A 24,519-nucleotide genomic window follows, 5' to 3' on the forward strand; every position below is an offset into this window, starting at 1 on the left:
AGCAAATTTGATGATAGACCTGTCCCACCCAGCTGGGCGACAGTGCAGAGGTGTTGGAGGAGGATGGTGTGGTCAACCGTGTCAAAGGCTGCAGACAGGTCGAGAAGGACGAGGAGGGAAAGTTTACCTTTGTCACAGTAACATCGGATGTCATTTGTGACTTTGATAAGAGCTGTTTCAGTACGGTGACAGGGGCAGAAACCTGATTGGAGGATTCAAACATGGTGTTCCAGGAACGATAGCCATGGATTTGGGAAGTGACAACACATTCAAGGACTTTGGAGAGGAAAGGGAGTTTGGAGATGCGATGTTAGTTTGCAAGGACAGAGTGGGTCAAGAGTTGTTTTTTAGGGAAAGGGTGATAACCGGAGATTTGAAAGAGAGAGGGACAGAATCTGAGGAGAGGGAACTGATAACAATATCAGCGAACATGGGAGCCAGGAAGGGACTCAGCCCCGTCCATCAGAGCACCGTGAAGCTGAGGCCCAGGGGCTGCTGGATCCTGCATCGAGCCTGACCCCACTCCCTTGCCCCGGGTCCCGACTCCCTATCCTAGTCCCTCGATTGGGCTTGTCCTGATACAAAGCGCCCCCCTCACCCCCCACACCCGCGACACACAAAACACCGTCTGACTCGGAGAAAGAGAGATGGCAGTGACCAGGTGGTGGGAATGGAAGGGAGACGGACTCAATAAATTGTTTCCATAAAAAAATCAATTCACACGAGAAGATTTCCAGCATCTGCAGCATTTTAACTTTTGGAAGAACATTTTTGTTTTCTGAGCAGATGTGAGGAGCTGAGAATCGAACCAGTGGAGGTGGAGGAGAGACTGTGGCTGCTGTTTACTCTCCTGCCCTGCAGGGGGTGGTGTTAGTCTCTCCCTCCCCCCACTCCCACCGCTGGAGGTATTTTCACATTCCCAGCGATTCCTGCTGTCATTCAGTTGATGGAAGTCTGGGGATAAATATTCCATTCATGAACTGGAAACACTGTGACCTGCCTCTGGGTTGCTGTCAGTTGTTTTATTTATTCATTAATTGAATAATTGATGTAACTGGATATTTCACTGCACTCTTGACCTGCTCTCTGAACTTGGACTGAGTCACCACATAAATAAATGTGTTTGTGCAGCAACTTAAATTGTGCAGCATATATCCAACTTGTTGAATTATATAACGAGAATCATCATCAAACTGATATGTGATGATAAAGTCATATAAAACACATATCAACCACAGAAGTATGAAGCTGCCAGATATGCTGAAGAGTAAAATCGCAGATTTCCTTCTGCTCTCCATCTCTGGGTCACTGCGATTCTCTCCCTTGCTCTGACCCCTCAGTCCCTTACGGACTCGACTGGCCACTAAAATGTGTCTGACTGTCAGAGCGTTGAGCAACAGGATTAAAATGAATGGGATCAATGGGGTTAAAAACTTATTAAACATGGAAAATCCCACCCATCCAAGCTCAGTATAATAGCTTGGCTTTGTATAACAGAACCACGGTACATTGTCAATTATCTCTCCAGGTTCATATCTAAAGTAGAAGGGAATATTTTTTGAACAGAGCAGAATGCAGGTTGTTGCTAGAACCACAGCTGCAGTTTTCTTGGTGCAATATTTTGATTTCAGCTTCTGGCAACAAATGGCCACAAATCGATCAAAGGTGAAAGTGACGGTGAACCAGACAGAACAGTCTGTGGCTGCACGGAGCAGGACAATGTTAACACTACACACAGGGGTGATGTTCAGGAAAGATCCCGGGAAATAATGATATCTGATCCGCCACAGTATGATCTCAGTGATAATGAGCAGTAGATCCATTATTGCCATGGCCACCAGGTAGCGAGTGGTGCAGGTGGAGAGGCCGCATTTTCCCCGGGACAGGATCACAATCGCCAGTAAATTAACTGGAAGAGAGAGAAGGGAAAAGAGACTGGAAATTACTGATCAAACATTCTCCGTATCTGACCCAGACACTAAGGGCACTATTTTAGCACCAAAAACAGGGGAGTTGGGGGCAGCTCAGAGGTTAAAATTTAAAAATTTCCACCCTGACCCCAACTGACCTCTGACCCGCCCCCTTCAGGGTTTAACAGAGTCGCGAAAAGGATGGACAGACAACCGCTCCCAGGAGGCAGGTTGGTAATTTAAATATTTGAATGAGTCTGGAATTCTCTGATTTAATCAGTTTAACATGTTCAACTCAGATCTGCCGTGTTTCCCTGTGATACCCCACACCACATACAAAGACAGCCGGGCTTGATGATTGGAACAGTTCCCACCTCTGGGATAGGACCCTTCCCTTGGGATCATCCCCCCCCCCACCCCCCACCCTGTGACCTCACCCCACCTTCACCACAATAGTAGCCCGCCTCTCCAAATCTAGGACTGGACCCTACAGAAATCGGACCTCTTCACACCTGGGGTCTGATCACATCCCCAAAGATTAGACCCCACTACCCCGAGATCGGACTCTCCTCCCTGCATGAGATCTCACCTGTGGGCTCGTACCCCCATTTCTGGGATCAGAACACCGTCCCAGATCCATCCACCCATCAGGTCTTGTATCAGACACTCCCTCCTCCCCCTCCCCCTCACATCACGCTCCTCCTCCCCAGACTCGGACCACGCTGCAGGATAGGAGACCCCTGCCCGGGATTGGGGATCGACAGATCAGTGATCTGAGATGTCACCAGTCTCTCCCCCTCTGGAGATGATGATTGGACAACCCCCGATATCAGGCATCTCTCCCAAAACACCGGAGTCAGCATTTGGACCGCCCTGGTCCTGAGGCCTGCTCCAGAGTCCGCCCTGCCCAACTGGAAGCCAAGCCTGACAATCAGGCTGACTTCAGGGCAGGGAGTTAAAACTCTGAAACTCCACTCCCCACCTATGTCACTCACCCCTGTTAATATCCAGGCCTAAACATTGGAGTAAAAGCAAAATACTGAAACTGCTGTAAATCTGATAAAAATAGGAGAATGTTGAAAACACTCAGCAGGTCAGGCAGCATCTGTGGAGAGAGAAACAGAGTTAATGTTTCAGGCTGATAATCTTTAATAATTTCCAGTTCCGATGAAAGCCTAACAGTTTTCAAACAATCATGTCGTCAGTGAAAAGTGGGATATAGGAGGAGGCAAGAATAAAAGGGAAGGTCTGTGATCGGGTGGAGGGCAGGAGTGATTCAATGATAAAAGGGATGATGGTGCAAGGTGAATGGGACAATTAAAGAAACAGAGGATGGGTCCAGAAGAGGTGTAAGTGGTTACAGCAGAATAACAGAGGGAGAGGGGAGCATGGAAAATCTGGCAAAGAGGAGAAGGCTCCAGTGGCCTGGAAAAGTGATGGAGAATGGTGGGTAGACCCCAGGGGTGTGGACCAGCCTGCCAGCTGTGTACCAATAGGGGATCCTCACCCCAAGCACCAGCCCACACCACCTCCACTCCCAGTGACTCTGGTGTAGTCATCCTCCATTACCAGCACAGGCCGTCCCAGAAAGTGGGAGCAATGGTTATAATCTAAAGTTTTTAATCTCAGTGTTGAGTCAGGCAGGCAATAAAATGCCTAATTGCAAAAGCTGGTGCTGTTCCTCGTTAAGCTTCAGTGGAAGAGTGTAGAAAGTCGAGGATAGCGAGGTCAGAGTGGGATTGGGATGTAGAATTAAAATGACAAGTGACCAGAAGCTCAGGGTCACACTTGCAGACTGAATGGAGGAGTTCAGCAAAGTAATCACTCAATCTGTGTTTGCTCCACTCCCAATGTCCAGGAGATTCCATCATGAGCAGTGAATACTGTTAATAAACTGAAAGAAGTCCAAGTAAATCACTGTTTCACCTGGAAGGAGTGTTTGGGGCCTTGAAGGGAGTCGGTAAAAGGGCAGGTGTTACATCTCCTGTGTTTGCACAGGAAGGTGCCTGGGGAAGAGGAGCTGATTTTGGGGTAATTGAGGAGTGGATCAGGGTGTCACAATGAGTGGGGGGAAGGGAGTGGAGCAGAATATATGTTTGATGTTGGACTTACCTGGATGTGGCAGAAATATTGGAGGATGATGTGTTGAATGTGGAGGCTGGTGGGGTGGAAGGTGAGGACAAGGGGAACCTTATCGTGGTTCTGGCAGGGAGGGAAGGGGTGAAGGCAGTAATGTGAGAAATAGGATGGACACGGTCGAGGGCCCTGTTAACCACAGTGGAGGGGAATCCTCGGCTGAGGAATAATGAAGACATTTCAGAAGCACTGGTGTGGAAGGTAGCATCGTCAGAACAGATGGAATGGAGGTGGAGAAACTGGGAGAATGGAATTGAGTCTTTCCAGGAAGCCGGGTGGGAGGAAGTATAATCAAGGTAGCTGTGGGAGTTGGTGGGATTATAGTAGATATTGGTGGACAGCCAATCCCCTGAAATGGAGGTAGAGAAGTTGAGGAAGGGATGGGAAGTGTCAGAGACGGACCGTGTGAAGACGAGGGAGGGATGGAAATTAGAAGCAAATTTACTGTATTTTCCAGTTCAAGGCAAAAGAAGGAAATGACACCAGCACAGTCATCAAAGTATCAGAAAAATATGTGAAGGAGGGGAGCTGAGTAGGATTGGAACAAAGAATGGTCCATGTATCCTACACAAAGGCAGCACAGCTAGGACCCATACAGCTCCCATAGTGACAACATTTGTGTGTGTGCAAAAATTCAGTGTTTACACCCGAGATCCACACACCTATACTTTACCTGTCCCTGCACAGGGATCAGGATCAGGAACCTTCCAAGCTTTATGTTCCCAGACAAGAGCCAGTGAGGAAGAGAAGAGCTTCAGCTGGAATGGCGAGTGAATGAACCAAAATAAATCAATTCCAAATGCGGCCCACGGAATGTCCCAGCAGGAGACGGTGGAGGGAAACTGGCCGGGAAATGCCTCATAGTGTCTGACAGGCAAGATCCCATCCACTGTGAGTTTAAGGAGAGCTCAGGTTTACTGGACCTTGGAGCAGAGATGGGCTGAGTGACATGGACAGAAATGTAAATGGAATTCTGCAGCACAGCTCCGAGCTCAGAAGGAAGGAACAGAAGTCATGTGTGTTGTGGGACAGTCGTGACCAGAATGACCCAGTGGATGAGGATTCAGAGCCTGGAGAAGGGAGTGAGATCTCTGAGCGGAGGAACTAAACTGTCAAAGAATCGTGAATAAATTCAATGAAAAACTTCATGACATTGACGGTAGAAAGTGTGGAGATATTTGATAAAGTAATCAGAGAGAGAGAGCAAACTCTAAGGTTCAGATGTATTGCATCTACACATACTAAAAATGAAAGGTAGAGATAGAGGCATGATTACCTGTCGTTAATAATCATCAAAACATATAATAAGTCCAAAAAACTACAGACCAGTTCGCACAATGTCAGTGATGGGAAAGATAATGGAATCTTTAGTCAAAGATGTAACTGAGAAACATCTGGAAACACATGATTTAACAAGCGGATGTCAACACCTATTCCAAAAGGAAGGTCGTACTTGACCAACCTTATTGAATTCTTTGAATAATATCAGAAAGCGTGGATAAGACTAACACAGATGATGTAATATACATTGATTTTCTGAAGGTCTTCGATAAGGGACCACACAGCAGACTCATGACTAATCTCAGAGCAAGTGGAGTTGGGGGACAAGCAGCCGAATGGACAGTGAGCTAGCTACTGAAACAGAAAACAGGGAGTAGGGGTTAAAGGGATTTCCTCATATTGGCTGAAGGTGGGAAGTGGTGTTCCACAAGGATCAGCGCTGGGGACATTGTCGTTCACCATTTACATAAACAATATGGACTCGGAAAGGATATTGATGCACTGGAGAAGGTGGAATTACTTTAACCAGAATGATACCAGAACTGAGATAAGTGTTCTATTTATTACATCATTGACAGTTTACTAATGTTATTATTTACTGCCCTCAGTCTGATCTAAGTATTTTGAAAACCCGATATGTCTGTTTCTCAGTTATAGGTGTCTCTCCTCACAGGGACACACCTCACTGAGCCAAGGGCAGGGATTAGTACAGGTTACATGTTTTGAGACTCTTAATCATGGATAAGAACTGATCTATCAAACCATAATCAGTTACAGAAGTGGACGATTCAATAAACACAGCCCAATATTCATCCTGTGTAACAGACAGATAATAAAATTCACCACTCATGATCTACAGATTCTCAGAACCATGTTGGGGGAAGGGGATTAATTATCACTAAAATAACTAAAGTGTTGACAGTAACTATACTCAGAGTAAGAAATGTCATTATACAGAGGATTAGAATGCTGTAACAGTGCTGTCCTGCTGTTTGTGTCTGTTGGAGCATTTCGATCAGAGACAAAGCAATTACAAGACATTTCACTTCATACATTTGTTCCAAAAACTCAGCAACAATCACTTTGCAAACAATTATATTGTTAAAACACAGAGGCAGCTTCATCGAATTTTTACGACTGATTTGGGAGGAATGCACTGTTAATTCAGTCCCACTTCTCCATAGGTCACAGCATATGAATAAATTTTGCCAATTACCGAAACAGCCAATTAGATACTCTATTTGCCCCCAGAATGAAGCACCCCAAACCAGGTTTCTTTAATAAACAACAAAATTATCCGTTATTATAAAAACAAGTTTTAACCTATGTGAATTGAAATATTAAAGCCCCGTATTTTTTATATCCTTGCCCTCACCCACACCTAAAAACTGGTTAGCTGGGAAAAATAGATTTTTGTTTACAGCTGCTACAAAGAAATAGATGGAATAAAAAAAATTAACGAAAAGCGGAGATGCAAGTCGTTTGCTTTGGCGAGGTGCCCCAAAGTTGAATAGTTGTCTGCCACTTGGAGTCTTTCCAGGGCAGGTTGATGAACAATCGGTTTTGATGAACAATTCAACTGTACAAGGCTTCACATAGGTCTTCCATCAGAAGTGTAGCAACAGAGGTGTCAGTGCTTACACATTTAATGCAAAGTACTTTTTTAAGATGCAAGACTTCTGCAAGCATTCAGGATGTCTTCAACAACACAGGAGGCAACAGTACAACTTCATACAAGCTTTTGCTTATCAAGAACAGGGATTCTTCAAAGAGAGGTAACAATTTTCGTCTGAACTCTTGGTAGGTCCATATAAAATTTCAAAAGCCTGCTTTCGTCCAAACCCACTGGCTTTTAACAGTTCAAAATGAAACAGATGCTTCCAGGCAAATTTCATGCGAGTCATAAATTCTCTATTGTAACAACAAAGAATAGCCCGTAATTCAAAACACCTGGTTATGTTTACTGGAAATCACCTGTTTTCCAGTATTTGTTTACTGGTCAAAACCTTTTTCAAAAAAACATCCATAAAGTTCAGCTATCTCCAGATGTTTCAATGTGCAGAAAACCCTTTCTTAGTTCTAAAAAATATAGATTCTCAAGTTTTACCACAAAAAATGGAAATTCTGTAACAGAGTGCAGAGATCGGACACCTGAAACATTGATTTCCAAATAGAAATGGGTCATATAATTGTACTCAGAACAACTCCACAGGGACAGATATTCCCAGTAATACATGGTCACTGGGGTCAGGTGTTCCTCTCCGGTTAGTGACCCACGCTCAGTACAATTTTACAATGACAGATATTCCCAGTAATACATGCTCACTGAGGTCAGGTGTTCCACTCAAGTTAGTGACCTACACTCATTTTGATTTTACACTGACTGATGCTCCCACTAATACCTTCACTCAGAGAGTGACCATCACTGAGGTCTAATTCAGCATTACACAATATTCCACTAAAAGCAATAACTTGATAATTCAGAGAGTCTGTCAGTTACAAACAGAGGTTTATTATCAGCTGAGACAATGGAATAAAACTGCAGAGATAATTCAGGTTATTTGGCATAAGGAAATTATATCACTGATCGGGTGTCTGTATAATGGTGACCACTAGATCAGCATTTAACATTATCAGTCACAGAGTAAAACCAGAGACCAGCTCACACATAGATTTACACAACTTCAATGGTTATGGTCACTCACCAGGAACACCAATGACTGCAAGGAAAGGGTAATATATTTTCAAGATGCTGTCGATTGTTCGATCCATTTTCTGTGTGGTGTCCCTTCGTGCTGCGGGCAATCCCTCCGTATTAAACTCTGAGGTAACTCATTGCCAGAACCTGTAATTTATACCCTGTGGAATCACCCCAGGGATATTGAGGTTGCCACATTGTTCAAAATGTTTTTTAAAAATTGAACAAACAGATTACGACATCAGGTTAGTCGGTGTTGTGATAGAATTTATTTCTGAGATTGATTTGGAAAACTCCAAAGACTGGACAATTCTGATCACATTAATTAAATAATGAAAATTTGAAGCTGTATTCTTCCAGCAATGAGGTTGTTCTTTCAAACATCATCAGTCCCATCTCTGGATCTCATGTTGTTTCAGTGATGTCCTTCACTCAACTGTGGTTCGGGTGGTGAAGAGCAGATTATGGCCATCGTCCATCTGGGCCTTGAGCTGCAGGCTCTCATTGTAAAGCATGGAGAACTGAGTGTGCAGGCAGTGAAACTCTGGGGAGTCCTTCACCATGTCACTGGCAAGAGTCTTCAGCTGTTCCTGGGGAGGGGAGAGTGGGGAGGAGACACAGGACAAAGACAGGATTAACCAGAGAGATTCACTGTCCTACACCATGTCTGACCAACCAAAGTTAACGCAGGAATAGGAGGAGGCCATTCAGCCCCTTCAGCCTGTCACACAGGAACAGAAATCGGCCATTTAGTCTGTTCGAGGCTGTTACACAGTGTTAGGAAATACTTGAAAACACAATTAAATGATTGCTCGTGATTCAGGCTTGAGTGTGTTGTCCAAATACAAGTTTATGACTCATACACCAATAGTAATAATACTATCAATGTGAATAACTATTACAGTTATCCAATAGATTTGTACAACCTGTTTCTCACAAACACAAAGTGATAAAACTTATAGATGTTGTCCCTCCTGCTGTCCTGTGTGTTCTCCTGATATAGTCCCTCCAGCTGTCCTGTGTGTTCTCCCCCCAAGAAAGGGCTGTCTCCTGATTTTTGTGCACCTTTTCTTTGTGAGTTCTATCACATGTTGCTAAGAATGTGAATTGAAGTGAGTTCTCACTCACCCAACCTTCAGACTTGAATAATGACTGTCTGGATGACTTAACTGTTGAGCAGTTAATTTTACAAAAGGACCAGGATGACCTAGACAATCCCAAATAATTAACTGATACTGCTTGGGTGCTTTCATTGTTCTGGTTAATATCTGATACTCGCACCTTGATATGGGATGTAGCCAACATGTCTGCTATAGTTGCTATTGTATTGTTCTGATTAATCTCTGTTAACACAAATCCAGATCCTGATAATCAGATTAACTGTGGGACTCAGGCAAATGCTAACATGCCCCCCTCGTGAAACTTAGTTTTAAACTGGCTCTCAGCCTGATCACCTTGAGTCTACAAACTTACAAATTACACAGCACCAACTTATATAATAATAATTTTACAGACTCTACTAATTGTGTGTGAGCTTTGTATACTCATGGGGACCCTCCAAAAGGCCCCAGAAATAGACAGGATTTGCCGGACCGACTGCTGATCCTCCAACCATTGACGCACGCTGTCTATACGTATCCAAACAATAATGACAGTGATGGTCAACACAACTGGAACAGCAAAAAAAACAAGCAAGCAAATGAGCTCAGATGGATTGTCCCACATTATATACCATTTCCCACCATTTGTGGTCTCCTGAGGTTTTGATTCCTTTCTCGATATCTTTATTATCCAACTGCATATGAACCAAATGTTCTTGTGAGGTAGTTGTACGTTGAAGGATTGACTTCACCTCAACGAAAGGGAAGAATCGGATGACCAAAGTGAACATTGACCTTCGGGCTTCCTCCTGAAGGGGCAGCTCCAACTGCATTTCTGTAACGTTGTGCAGGTGAACTGGTAATAACAGTTTTCCTCCAACTTTGACCGGTTCAACTGGGGAGAGACAGAAAATGGGGCTGTTAAGGGAGCAGAGGGTTTCCCCATGGTGTAGGTGTCAGGCACTGGTTGTAATGCAATACATTCCTCTGTCCACATCGGCAGTTCCTGTCTGACTGGGACTCCAACGGCTTACAGTGACTGTGCAGTTTGAAGAATGCTCATCCAATGTGAACCCACATATGGGTGTAGTATGCTGGTACATGTCACACCTACACACCCTCTCGTTTCCAACTTGTCAGCAACACTCCAAGTCTGAGACTAACCATGTGTTCATTTTGATAATCAACCATTGAGGATGGTTCTGAAATTCCTTAAAGATAATATCATCATGGGAATGTTCAATGATTCCAATGGACTCTACCTTATACAGCACAGGAGGTGCTGTAGAATTCACATTGTTTGGGACTATCACTGGAACCAGGCCGTTACTACACTGACAGTGAGCTCGAGGGGTGAAGAAGGCCAGGCCGTGCCGTCTGATGTGTTTATATTCTTCTTCCGTCTTATTGGTTCCAAGCCAGGTGGTCAAGTGGTGATTCTTGACAAAGGCAGGAATACAATTAGATTCGAGGTCAGACAATCCTTTTTGTAGTAAAGGTAAGCACAAAGTTTCCATCCATACTACAGGTGACTGCTTTGGTGATGTTCTGCTGTGTGTACTCCTCATTGTTTTCCCCAATAATCTCATCGACCTTATCTGAGAGGGACTGCATGGCCGCTACTATCTCTCGGGTGGATAACAGGGTTTTACCTTGTTCATGGATTAGATCCCACTTTGGTCATTTAATTTGGTTAAAAGCCCCTTCAGTTGCCTCCACATGACTTCATCATGTTCCCATATAGACTCGACATCTATATGATTCAGGCCGGCCACACTGGCGGTGACTCCTATCCCTACCCATTCTGCTAACCTGTGTTGGACCTTCAGCCCTTCACCCATGTCTGAGTCAGGGCTCCTCCAATCTGTCCTGTGGTTCCTCACCTGCATCTCCCCGAACACTTCATTTAACATGAGGTGAAACAAGTTCAGGTAGTTACTGTGACACAATCCGTCAGGCATATGCAGAGAGGGTAAATTAAAAACAACTAGAATAATTCACCTCTTCGGTCCCTCTTCCTAAAGTGATCCGGACAGAGACTCACAACGCTGCTTTTTGTCTTCTAACTGCTTCTTAATCTCACTCAGCTGACTCTGGTTCATCTCCACCACTCCCTTTTGTCCTTCTAATTTATCTTTTAATTTGATTATTTTCTGCATTTACCACAGAATAATCATGGTGTTCCAATCATGCTGTTTCATTTTCTTTTCCTTCTGTTAACCTTTGGTGTAGTTCTGACCCCTGTCCCAGACTGTTTACCTCAGGCACTGATGATTTACCTGCTCCTAGCTTCTTGTCCACATATTTCTGAATAGTACTGACTAACTCTTCTACCATGGCGCCTACCTCCTGTACTCAACTGGTAACTCAGACTGAGAGACTGTCCACTCATTTATTTCACTTAGTTACAAACGTCTCCCTTTTTATAACAAGGGTCGTCAACTAATTTATTTCACTTCGATACAAATCATGCCACTCCCCTCAGAACCATGTCTTCCAATATAACTTGCACTTCTTTAACACTTTCACTCGAGGACCACCCAGGGATGTCAGTATGTTAGGAAATCCTTTAAAATACCATTAAATGATTCCTCATGATTCAGGCGAAGTGTGTTGTCCAAATGCTAGTTTATTACTTAGATATCAATACTAATAACACTATTAATGCTAATAACTGTTAGTTTCACAATAGATTCAACCTATTGCATGCAAACCCAAAATTAGAAAAGCTGCAGATGTCCCTCCAGTTCTCCTGTGTGTTCTCCTAATGTTGTCCCTCCAACTGTCCTGTGTGTTCTCCTGATGTTGTCCCTCCAACTGTCCTGTGTGTTCTCCTGATGTTGACCCTCCAGTTCTCCTGTGTGTTCTCCTAATGTTGATCCTCCAGTTCTCCTGTGTGTTCTCCTGATGTTGACCCTCCAGTTCTCCTGTGTGTTCTCCTGATGTTGACCCTCCAGTTCTCCTGTGTGTTCTCCTAATGTTGATCCTCCAGTTCTCCTGTGTGTTCTCCTGATGTTGTCCCTCCAACTGTCCTGTGTGTTCTCCTGATGTTGACCCTCCAGTTCTCCTGTGTGTTCTCCTAATGTTGATCCTCCAGTTCTCCTGTGTGTTCTCCTGATGTTGTCCCTCCAACTGTCCTGTGTGTTCTCCCGATGTCCCTCCAACTGTCCTGTGTGTTCTCCTGATGTTGACCCTCCAGTTCTCCTGTGTGTTCTCCTAATGTTGATCCTCCAGCTGTCCTGTGTATTCTCCTGATGTTGTCCCTCCAGCTGTCCCTGTGTGTTCTCCCAATGTTGTCCCTCCAGCTGTCCCTGTGTGTTCTCCCAATGTTGTCCCTCCAGCTGTCCTGTGTGTTCTCCTGATGTTGTCCCTCCAGCAGTCCTGTGTGTTCTCCTGATGTTGTCCCTCCAGTTCTCCTGTGTATTCTCCTGATGTCCCTCCAGCTGTCCCTGTGTGTTCTCCCAATGTTGTCCCTCCAGCTGTCCTGTGTGTTCTCCCGATGTTGTCCCTCCAACTGTCCTGTGTGTTCTCCTGATGTTGACCCTCCAGTTCTCCTGTGTGTTCTCCTAATGTTGATCCTCCAGCTGTCCTGTGTATTCTCCTGATGTTGTCCCTCCAGCTGTCCTGTGTGTTCTCCTGATATTGTTACTCCAGCTCCTGTGTGTTCTCCTGATGTTGTCCCTCCAGTTCTCCTGTGTATTCTCCTGATGTTGTCCCTCCAGCTGTCCCTGTGTGTTCTCCCAATGTTGTCCCTCCAGCTGTCATGTGTGTTCTCCTGATGTTGTCCCTCCAGCTGTCCTGTGTGTTCTCCTGATGTTGTCCCTCCAGTTCTCCTGTGTATTCTCCTGATGTCCCTCCAGCTGTCCCTGTGTGTTCTCCCAATGTTGTCCCTCCAGCTGTTCTGTGTGTTCTCCTGATGTTGTCCCTCCAGCTGTCCTGTGTGTTCTCCTGATATTGTTACTCCAGCTCCTGTGTGTTCTCCTGATATTGTTCCTCCAGCTATCCTGTGTGTTCTCCTGATGTTGTCCCTCCAGCTGTCCTGTGTGTTCTCCTGATATTGTTACTCCAGCTCCTGTGTGTTCTCCTGATGTTGTCCCTCCAGTTCTCCTGTGTATTCTCCTGATGTTGTCCCTCCAGCTGTCCCTGTGTGTTCTCCCAATGTTGTCCCTCCAGCTGTCCTGTGTGTTCTCCTGATGTTGTCCCTCCAGCTGTCCTGTGTGTTCTCCTGATGTTGTCCCTCCAGTTCTCCTGTGTATTCTCCTGATGTTGTCCCTCCAGCTGTCCTGTGTGTTCTCCCAATGTTGTCCCTCCAGCTGTCCTGTGTGTTCTCCTGATGTTGTCCCTCCAGCTGTCCTGTGTGTTCTCCTGATATTGTTACTCCAGCTCCTGTGTGTTCTCCTGATGTTGTCACTCCAGCTGTCCTGTGTGTTCTCCTGATGTTGACCCTCCAGTTCTCCTGTGTGTTCTCCTAATGTTGATCCTCCAGCTGTCCTGTGTATTCTCCTGATGTTGTCCCTCCAGCTGTCCTGTGTGTTCTCCTGATATTGTTACTCCAGCTCCTGTGTGTTCTCCTGATGTTGTCCCTCCAGTTCTCCTGTGTATTCTCCTGATGTTGTCCCTCCAGCTGTCCCTGTGTGTTCTCCCAATGTTGTCCCTCCAGCTGTCATGTGTGTTCTCCTGGTGTTGTCCCTCCAGCTGTCCTGTGTGTTCTCCTGATGTTGTCCCTCCAGTTCTCCTGTGTATTCTCCTGATGTCCCTCCAGCTGTCCCTGTGTGTTCTCCCAATGTTGTCCCTCCAGCTGTTCTGTGTGTTCTCCTGATGTTGTCCCTCCAGCTGTCCTGTGTGTTCTCCTGATATTGTTACTCCAGCTCCTGTGTGTTCTCCTGATATTGTTCCTCCAGCTATCCTGTGTGTTCTCCTGATGTTGTCCCTCCAGTTGTCCTGTGTGTTCTCCTGATATTGTTACTCCAGCTCCTGTGTGTTCTCCTGATGTTGTCCCTCCAGTTCTCCTGTGTATTCTCCTGATGTTGTCCCTCCAGCTGTCCCTGTGTGTTCTCCCAATGTTGTCCCTCCAGCTGTCCTGTGTGTTCTCCTGATGTTGTCCCTCCAGCTGTCCTGTGTGTTCTCCCAATGTTGTCCCTCCAGTTCTCCTGTGTATTCTCCTGATGTTGTCCCTCCAGCTGTCCCTGTGTGTTCTCCCAATGTTGTCCCTCCAGCTGTTCTGTGTGTTCTCCTGATGTTGTCCCTCCAGCTGTCCTGTGTGTTCTCCTGATATTGTTACTCCAGCTCCTGTGTGTTCTCCTGATATTGTTCCTCCAGCTATCCTGTGTGTTCTCCTGATGTTGTCCCTCCAGCTGTCCTGTGTGTTCTCCTGATATTGTTACTCCAGCTCCTGTGTGTTCTCCTGATGTTGTCCCTCCAGTTCTCCTGTGTATTCTCCTGATGTTGTCCCTCCAGCTGTCCCTGTGTGTTCTCCCAATGTTGTCCCTCCAGCTGTCCTGTGTGTTCTCCTGATGTTGTCCCTCCAGCTGTCCTGTGTGTTCTCCTGATGTTGTCCCTCCAGTTCTCCTGTGTATTCTCCTGATGTTGTCCCTCCAGCTGTCCTGTGTGTTCTCCCAATGTTGTCCCTCCAGCTGTCCTGTGTGTTCTCCTGATGTTGTCCCTCCAGCTGTCCTGTGTGTTCTCCTGATGTTGTCCCTCCAGTTCTCCTGTGTGTTCTCCTGATGTTGTCCCTCCAGCTGTCCTGTGTGTTCTCCTGATATTGTTACTCCAGCTCCTGTGTGTTCTCCTGATGTTGTCACTCCAGCTGTCCTGTGTGTTCTCCTGATGTTGACCCTCCAGTTCTCCTGTGTGTTCTCCTAATGTTGATCCTCCAGCTGTCCTGTGTATTCTCCTGATGTTGTCCCTCCAGCTGTCCTGTGTGTTCTCCTGATATTGTTACTCCAGCTCCTGTGTGTTCTCCTGATGTTGTCCCTCCAGTTCTCCTGTGTATTCTCCTGATGTTGTCCCTCCAGCTGTCCCTGTGTGTTCTCCCAATGTTGTCCCTCCAGCTGTCATGTGTGTTCTCCTGATGTTGTCCCTCCAGCTGTCCTGTGTGTTCTCCTGATGTTGTCCCTCCAGTTCTCCTGTGTATTCTCCTGATGTCCCTCCAGCTGTCCCTGTGTGTTCTCCCAATGTTGTCCCTCCAGCTGTTCTGTGTGTTCTCCTGATGTTGTCCCTCCAGCTGTCCTGTGTGTTCTCCTGATATTGTTACTCCAGCTCCTGTGTGTTCTCCTGATATTGTTCCTCCAGCTATCCTGTGTGTTCTCCTGATGTTGTCCCTCCAGTTGTCCTGTGTGTTCTCCTGATATTGTTACTCCAGCTCCTGTGTGTTCTCCTGATGTTGTCCCTCCAGTTCTCCTGTGTATTCTCCTGATGTTGTCCCTCCAGCTGTCCCTGTGTGTTCTCCCAATGTTGTCCCTCCAGCTGTCCTGTGTGTTCTCCTGATGTTGTCCCTCCAGCTGTCCTGTGTGTTCTCCCAATGTTGTCCCTCCAGTTCTCCTGTGTATTCTCCTGATGTTGTCCCTCCAGCTGTCCCTGTGTGTTCTCCCAATGTTGTCCCTCCAGCTGTCCTGTGTGTTCTCCTGATGTTGTCCCTCCAGCTGTCCTGTGTGTTCTCCTGATATTGTTACTCCAGCTCCTGTGTGTTCTCCTGATGTTGTCCCTCCAGCTGTCCTGTGTGTTCTCCTGATGTTGTCCCTCCAGTTCTCCTGTGTATTCTCCTGATGTTGTCCCTCCAGCTGTCCCTGTGTGTTCTCCCAATGTTGTCCCTCCAGCTGTCCTGTGTGTTCTCCTGATGTTGTCCCTCCAGCTGTCCTGTGTGTTCTCCTGATATTCTTACTCCAGCTCCTGTGTGTTCTCCTGATGTTGTCCCTCCAGCTGTCCCTGTGTGTTCTCCCGATGTTGTACCTCCAGTTCTCCTGTGTGTTCTCCTGATATTGTTCCTCCAGCTGTCCCTGTGTGTTCTCCCGATGTTGTCCCTCCAGCTGTCCCTGTGTGTTCTCCTGATGTTGTCCCTCCAGCTGTCCTGTGTGTTCTCCTGATGTTGTCCCTCCAGCTGTCCTGTGTGTTCTCCTGATATTGTTACTCCAGCTCCTGTGTGTTCTCCTGATGTTGTCACTCCAGCTGTCCTGTGTATTCTCCTGATGTTATCCCTCCAGCTGTCCCTGTGTGTTCTCCCGATGTTGTCCCTCCAGTTCTCCTGTGTGTTCTCCTGATATTGTTCCTCCAGCTGTCCTGTGTGTTCTCCTGATGTTGTCCCTCCAGCTGTCCTGTGTGTTCTCCTGATGTTGTCCCTCCAGCTGTCCTGTGTGTTCTCCCATTGTTGTCCCTCCAGCTGTCCCTGTGTATTCTCCTGATGTTGTCCCTCCATCTGTCCTGTGTGTTCTCCCGATGTTGTCCCTTCAACTGTTCTATGTGATCTCCTGCAAGAAAGGGCTATCTCCTGATATTTCTGCACCCTTTGTGAATTCTATCCCATGATGCTCAGAATGTGTATTGAAGTGCTTTTCTACTCAGCCAAGCTTCAAACCTTTATAATGGCTGTTTTGATGGCTTAACTGTTGGACAGTTAATTTTACAGAAGGGCCAGGATGGCCCAGACAATCCCAAAGAGTTAAGTGGTGCTGCTTGGGTGCTTCGATTTTTCTGGCTAATATCCGATACTCGCACCTTGACATGGGATGTCGCCAACATGTCTGCTATAGTTGCTACTTACTTTGTTCTGAATAATCTTTGTTAACACAAATTCTGATCAACAGATTAATTTTGGGACCCAGGCATATTCTAACACACAGGAACAGGCGGAGGCCATTCAGCCCCACAGGCCTGATACACTGGTAAAGGAGGAGGCCATTCTGTCCCACGGGCCTGTTACAGAGGAACAGGAGGAGGCCATTCACCCCCTCAAGCCTGGTACACAGTGTAAGATTTAGTTTCATGATTCACAAATTACCGAAAATAGGTGTTCGAGAACTTATGAGCAATTTTAAAGTAGCTTATTCAGGTTATTAGGTGCTAACAGTTTTGATTTGATGCATAAGCGAAATAGACAGAAGTATACGATCAGTGACAGATGATTTTGCAGTTGATCTCTGTAGCTGGAAGGGAAGTTTCCTTCTCTCTCCTTCTCTCTCTCTCTTTCTCTCTCCACCTCTGTCTTTTCACCTCCTCCAGTTAGCCCAAGTGTCAGGAAGCTCCCTATCGTCTGCCAGACAGGAGCTGCTGTCTCTGCTCCTCCAAGAATCCATTGATAAACCTTATTATTGGGGGCTTGTTATTCACCCTCCATCAATCACTCATTCAAACCCTTCTAATCAATGAATACGGGGCAGGTACTCGAGGTGTCCGGAGTCGTCACCTCCCCCTTGTCCATCAGTCTGACCCCCCCGAAGTCACCTTTCACCTTATCTCGTGCTTGGTATTGTTTGTAAACTTCTGCCAGACACTTGTCCAGAGAGGGTACAAGGCTTGATCTTATTAACTTTAGAAATGTCTTGTTTCAGAGCCCGTACTAGAGTCATGTAGCAGAGATAACAGGCTCACACTGTCCTAGCTGCCTGCTGCAGAATCTTTCTTAATAAGAGAGAGAAAGAACTATCTCAATAAGAATTCTATATTATTATTTTAACTATCATTTATTAAAGGTCCCATTTCTTACAATTTCCCCCCAGACCCACCAAGAAGGAAATATCCTTATTGACTTCTCACAATTGATTTTTAACTAACCTAGATATTTCTAAGCTACTGCCAAGAATAAATGTAATGCGTTTCCAGTAAAATGTGATCACTAGTGACTTAGATTGGTGTTCCCCACATTCGGATCATCTCACTCAATTCTAAATTATTGGCATGCTATTAATGTCTATGTGTCAGTGCTTTGATGTTTTAAAATGTTTTTTCAAGTTGTCAAGTAGCTGAGCATGACTGAGACCCATTCTTCAGTGCAGGTTTACCATGCATTTTGCATGTTAAATACTTCACACGTAACACATCACATTTCCACACTTACACTTGTGTCCCAGTGTCATATCACACATTCTTCAATCTCCGGTGATCTTATCAAAAGATTAAGTGGGGGTGGGGGACTGTCTATCTGAAGACCTTTCTTTATCTCCTCCTGTATGATACCAATGTTTGGGTTCTGGCCAGACTATCAAATGCATTTCTCTTAAAGAGTTTATAGACAAGGACACAGTCATCTCCAAGAGAAAGCATCAAGTTCAATTCTTAACCACACTTCCCTGACTCTCCCAATTCCTATTTGCGAATCTGATGTTTTTGTCTCTTTCAATAACCTTCAATCACTTCCTATCATCCAGTTTTACACATCCCATTAGTTACTATTTTATCACATTCATGAGCCCTGGAGAAACTTTACAGTCCAATGTAATATTCTCAAAATATCTTTAACAAAAATCATACATTCCCCAGTGGTGCCAGGCATTAACACATTATTTTTGTCTGCATCTTATGTTTTGTCATTTCACAATTATCCCATATTCAAATCACAGTGTTATTGGACTGACAGGTTTTGTCAATGTTCAATTAATCTCTCCCAAAATCATCTTTCTTTTTTTTTTGATACTCTGGAATGACCTAGTCTGATTTTCCATCAGTTTTTTGTTGAATGAACATTTGATTATTTCCTTAAATTTCATGCAGATTTTCCCTTTGAGTGCTTGAAATAGCTACTACGATCAATTTATTTTAATTGATTCAAATCTCAGAAACAATTATGCGCAGGATTGACGGTTTAATATTTCGAGGTGGCTTCAATATCTCCCTTTCTCAAGCACTCTGTCTTGGAAGAAAACAAATGGCCTGAATGGCTTAAGGCCAAATCTCTGAAAAGCAAAACCTTTTAGTCCAAATTGTCACTATGCTGTGACATGTTGGGCTGGATTTTACGCCGGGCGGACGGGAGCTGGCCATTGACATAAAAGTCGGTGGCGAACACTACTTCCACCCAGCACGGGGATCAGTCCACATTTCACGGTAATTGGTCTGAGGCAGGATTTTTCCCATCTGAGGGAGGAAGTCCCGCCTCATTGGGCGGCCGGCCAATCATCGGGTCAACAGCTCTTAGCCCCAGCAACACCACCGGGAGCGGTGGCCTGCTGGGACTGCAGACCAGCCGAGGACATGGAGCCAGGAATGCAGGTATGTTAGGGTTGCCTCGCCAGGGAAATTGGTCACGTCCCGGTGGGGCAAGGGTGGATGGTTGAGGGGAGGGGCAAGGGGCGTCTCAGGTCTTGGGGATGGTTGAGGAAGTGGGGGCGGCCCTCAATCAGGCACTCTGTGCCCGTTTGTCAGGGCCTACCCCCGGGGTGCTGGAAGGTGCCAGCTTTCACTGGGTGACCTTTCACGTCTCCCGTACACCCGCTTGCCACGGGTAAAATCACCATACAGGTAGGCGAAAGCCTTTAAGTGGCCGTTGGTGGCCACTTAAGGGCCTTGATTGGCCTGAGGCGGGCAACCCTTTCTCGCACCCTCCCGTCCCGGCCCACGTAAAGTGGGGCGGAGGCGGGAGCGGGTCAGGAAGGCATCTTGGAGCTTCCTGCTCAATTCTATACCATCCGGCTCACTGGGGTGGTATAAAATTCCGGCCACGATGTCTGCAGATAAGTTCTTAAATTCTTTTTTAAAAATTGCTAGATCTCTTGCTGTGACATCAGTCCTCATGTGATCCTGGAAACCATCGTCACCTGTTAAAAAAAACACAAAGAATCCATTGTGATTCTGTCTCAGAGTCCAGTGGTTAATTTATCCAATCATATCTGTCAGTTTAGAACCTTATAAATTCAACAATATCCAATATATGAATTTACACTCAGCAATACAAATGTTGTGTGGTGAATAAAATTTTTGCAAACACAGCTGTCAGCACAAATGGTTAACTTCTGCGCTTGTTTTCAAGGGGACGGAGCAAAACATTCCCAGATGCGTCATTTTACGTAACTTTTTTTTCCCAATCAAAGATGAACCAAGCACTATTTTAGACGGTTTCCCAAGTTTTAGAGCCTTGTTAAACATCGACAAGTTTTTTTTTATTCTTGGGAATTGAAAACAACAAAATCAGTGGCAACGTTATCAACTTCAAAGGAAAACATTGACATCAGGGAAGACAGTATTTTAGATTAAACTCCAATTGTTTCCAAATTTCTTCCTCAAACTAATTTTTCAATTTCTGATGTTTGTGAACAACACTCTGCTTTAACAATGACTGGGCAGTGGCTCAAATATACAGTAAACTTTCAACTGTGTAAGGATACTGCCTCATAGGAGCATGTACCGGTCTGTTAATATCTTCGAGGTTGGTCATGTTTCCATAATCATGTTTATGGGTTGTGAATACACGGCCTCTGGTATCAACAGTGCAGACTAGCGGTCTCTCACTACCGTTACATTGGAGAGAGGAAACCACCTCTCCCAGGGAGACCAGTAGGAGTCACTGAGGAGGCTGCTTACTGGCCTGGAGGACTGAGACACTGCGGCAGCCACTGGCCGGGTCCCAGTTCCAATTCACATTGCCTCTATAGCTGCCTCCATTCTCTCTAGTAGCTATTCGACAGGGTTGGGACTCAGCAATGCTGAGTGCTGAGGAGGAGGAGAGGAATAAGGCTCACTATTTCTGTCAGTCCCGCGACGTCTATTACAGCAGCCGTGAGTGTAATGACCCAAGGGGTTACAGTTAACACAACACACTGGGACATTCCTTCTCCACATGGGGATTTTAGGAGGTCCAGATTCCTGACTGGGAAAGGGGCCTTCGATGGCTGCTACCTTAGCTTTCACAGGTGTTCGAGGGAGGTTACCACAGACCTATCCCCAGACTGTACCGACATGGAGGATCAAATCATCCCAGGTCACTGTTTAAGTGTTATAAACACCCAACCCATTACAGACTGCTGGCTGGAGTCCTCTCAGGAAAAAGCTCTTCATACATGGGGCATCACAATATGTATCAACATCATCCTCTTGGTCCTCCCCCTCTCGAGTCGTATGGAAACAGTCATGGAGTCTCTCTGTGTTTACACCCAGACTGTCAATGGGGGCCTGTTTGATGTTAACAAGGACTTCATGGAAATCAATGTTCCCTTCCCCGAGGGCACTTCATAGGTCAGCTTCTATCTCCTTGAGTGATCCTTTGGCCATAGTGTCCCAGTCCATCTCCTGCTTTAACTTTTGAGAGCATGCAGTTAGGAGGATCTGTTTAAAGTCATCACTCTATAATTCTGGGTGTGAGGTCTTAAAAATGTCCCATTTTGGAATGAGGAGGAGGGGGTCAGTGCTCATATCCACTGTTATCACTAATGCTTCCCTCAGGGCCCTGACCTCGCTGGGGGAAAGGGGCCTGTGTGCAGTTGTAACCTCTGCTCTGAGCAGGGTGGATTGGGACAGTTCTTCACCGCCCCCTCTCCCCCACTCTGGCATGGCCCTGGGTTGAGTAACCACACACACTAGTATTTTCCTGTCTGTCTTGTATGGGAGAGGTGGAGCAGAGGGGGTGAGGTTCTCAACTATATTGTCCCAACAAGGGCCGGGGTCTCTGCTCTGGTTTTGGAGACAGCAGCCACCACTGCCCACTGTTGGCTGATTGTACCTGGAGTTGATGGATTTTAGTTAAACAAGGGGATGGTCTGCTTCAGGAGAGGTGACAGTTTGCTGCTGAACTAACTCCCTCAAAGCCCCTCTTGCATCTTCTAACTCCTCACTTAGTCTGGTATTTTCTGCCTGTAATTCAATATTTTATTCCAGTATCTGCTCTAGTTTTTTCCTTGTATAACACGCTCTGTCATGTGCTTCCTGTTCCCAGTGTAACTGATTGTACAGGATGGCAATGCTGTCCTGTCAACCTTCACTTTCATTTTGTAACTTACCCACTTTCTCTCTTAGTTCTTATTTTTTTCTATTTAACTGTGAGGCAAATAAATGTGTCCCATCGGTCAATTTATCCCGGCCCTTTTTTAACTTAAGTTTGCTTTTCTGAACCTCGTCAGAGAGCCGACCGTGAATGGACTCGTAATCCCCATCACACTCTTCTACAATCCCCAGTATATCTCTCACTCCCGGTGCCCCTGTCTTCACCGTCAATCTATCTATCAGCCGTTCCCTGTGATTTCCAACACCATTGTACTTCTGTCTTTACTTAACCAAAACTCTCCTGATGTTTTCTACCCGTCTCATACATTTAATTAAGCTGTTGCTTCTCACAACTCAAGCCTATGATTCCGACCACTGTGAATCCCACTCCTGACACCAATTTGTAAGATTTAAGTTCGGGATGCACACAATACCCAATATAGGTGGTCAAGAACTCATAACTCATTTTACAGTAGTTTATTAAATTGATTATGAAGCAACAGTTTAGATAATGTATAAGTTAAATAGACAGAAATGGCATGCAACCCGTGACAGATGAGAACAGTTTATCAATCCCGGAGAAATGAGTGAGCTGATCTCTTGCAGCTGGGGTGATCGTCTTTTACAACCAATCTCTGCAGCTGGAAGGGCAGAATTCTTCTTCTTCTTCTTCGTCTTCTTCTTATTCTTCTCACTCTTTCTCTGTTTTTTCACCTCCTCCAGTGAGCTGAGACAGGTGCTGCTATTTCTGCTCCTTCGAGCATCCATTGATAAACCTTATTATTGCGGGCTGGTAGTTCACCTTCTGCTAATCACTTGTTCGATCCCTTGTAACCAATGAATACAGGACAGGTAGCCGAGGTGTCAGGGGTCGTCACCTCCCCCTTGTCCATCACTTCAGCTTGAGGTCATCTTTCAGTTTACTTCATACTGGAGGCTAAATGTTCACTTTCATTAGACACTTGTATGGATAAGAGGTTAAACAAGGCACGAGAAGCCTCCCTCAAATCAGCTTAGGTCTATGGTGTCTAGGGGCTTCTATATGACCCCCTTAGGAATGTCCTGCTCTTCTCCCCCTATCTTGTTTCCACCAGTGATGACCCTGGTGTTAGGAGCTGCTTCTCTGTCCCTTTTGAGAGAGAAAGGAAACAGTTTTTCTGTGGGTCCGTTTCACACTATGTCAATTGTTTCTGTAAGAATTCTATATTACTCTGAGAAGTATTATTTCTTAAAGCGGTCAGATTTCTTACAGGAATAATGGTTTTTAAATGATCAATTGTCTTTCCTTAATTGGGAATGTTCAGTATTTTAATCCAGTCCCATTTGGAAGTTTATTTGTCAAAATTCTTACCTCTTCATGCCCTTCAAAGATGGCGGCCACTGAGGGGCAACAAGACTGGCCGACGGCGCTATTGTTGACAAGGAGGATCCAGGAGGGGACAAGAGTGACCCAAAAGTATCTGTCTCCTCCAACAGCACCAGTGGGAGCTTGTGGCCATCCAGCTGCAGCAAGCAGATTGTTTTGTTTGTTTAAAATAGATATGAAACAAAATAGATTATTTTTCTACTCTGGCAATTTCTTCCTCAGATTCCCTTATTCAAGTCACCCAGTCTTCAACTGTGAAAACAGAGAGGGAGTGCTTACAGTCTCTTCCGCCATGGAAGGCTGCACAACTGGGTCAGATCCTGGAACTCCCTTTATCACAGCAACTGTGGGAACTCCATCGCCAGAAATGATCGCAGCTCCTTCAAGAGAGAAGGCCCAGCACCAGCTTCTCAATGAGCAATTAAGGATGGGCAATTAATATTGGCCTCGCCAGCGGCAGCCACATCCCGCGCATCAATCTATACAGTGAACAAATATGGAAGCGGATGACAACATTTATTCAGGATGTTATGACTGAGGTAGGAGGAGTGCACTGCCTTTTCTAGTTACCCTTCTCCAGAGGTTACAACATACATTTTTGTTTACCCAGTTACCGATGCAGTCTACGCTTTATCCAAGAATAAAATACACCAACCAGATTTCTTAAATAAACAAGAAAATTATTAGTTTATTATGAAACAAGACTTAACCAGTAATTAAACAAAGCACTAACGTGCACATTGAAATATGAAAGTTCCCTTTTTAAATTCCTCACACAAAAACCCACACATTGAAAAACATAGAGAAATTCTCTCTGCAGAAGTCTGTTCCAAAAAAAAGACAAAGAAAGAATACCTTGACCAAATACTTGCTAATTCTTGAAGAATAAAAAGATATTGAAAGATGTCAGTTGTCCCTTTTTTGTCTGGTGTCCCAAATACTCATAGATGCCTGTCACTGGGATATTTCTAGAGCAGTTCTTTACAGGCAACATTGAGGATCAGTTTGGCAGGGTTTCCAGGAAAAATGCAGCATGAGGGATTCCGTCAAGCTTTTCAGGATAAACGCAGCATCATTTTCTCATGAAGATCTCAAAGGGAGGGAAGAGGGTGAGCTGATGGTGAC

The 24,519-nt window shown here is 45.4% G+C and overlaps 1 protein-coding gene across 1 annotated transcript; it reads right to left on the minus strand.

The window, feature by feature from the left end:
* Window positions 1-1,022: 1,022 nt before the first annotated feature.
* LOC137345752 (probable G-protein coupled receptor 139) lies at window positions 1,023-23,898 on the minus strand. The gene is made up of 4 exons (XM_068009010.1): window positions 23,380-23,898; window positions 8,033-8,615; window positions 1,509-1,909; window positions 1,023-1,193 (listed from the first exon to the last, which is right to left on the minus strand). The coding sequence occupies exons 2-4, from the start codon at window positions 8,097-8,099 to the stop codon at window positions 1,023-1,025; spliced, it is 639 nt and encodes a 212-aa protein (XP_067865111.1). The 5' UTR covers window positions 8,100-8,615; window positions 23,380-23,898.
* Window positions 23,899-24,519: the final 621 nt, after the last annotated feature.

The sequence above is a fragment of the Heterodontus francisci genome, chromosome 29 (assembly GCF_036365525.1).
Source record: "Heterodontus francisci isolate sHetFra1 chromosome 29, sHetFra1.hap1, whole genome shotgun sequence".
NCBI classification, from domain to species: domain Eukaryota; kingdom Metazoa; phylum Chordata; class Chondrichthyes; order Heterodontiformes; family Heterodontidae; genus Heterodontus; species Heterodontus francisci.

What these genes read in the sequence shown, in the direction of transcription:
- LOC137345752 (XM_068009010.1), bottom strand. Translation starts at nt 8,099, where the DNA reads ATGGATCGAACAATCGACAGCATCTTGAAAATATATTACCCTTTCCTT. An exon ending in TGCAGTCATTGGTGTTCCTG is followed by an intron (nt 1,910 to 8,032) that starts GTGAGTGACCAT and finishes TCTCTCTTCCAG; the next exon opens with TTAATTTACTGGCGATTGTG. An exon ending in CTGGAGAGATAATTGACAAT is followed by an intron (nt 1,194 to 1,508) that starts GTACCGTGGTTC and finishes ATCACATATCAG; the next exon opens with TTTGATGATGATTCTCGTTA.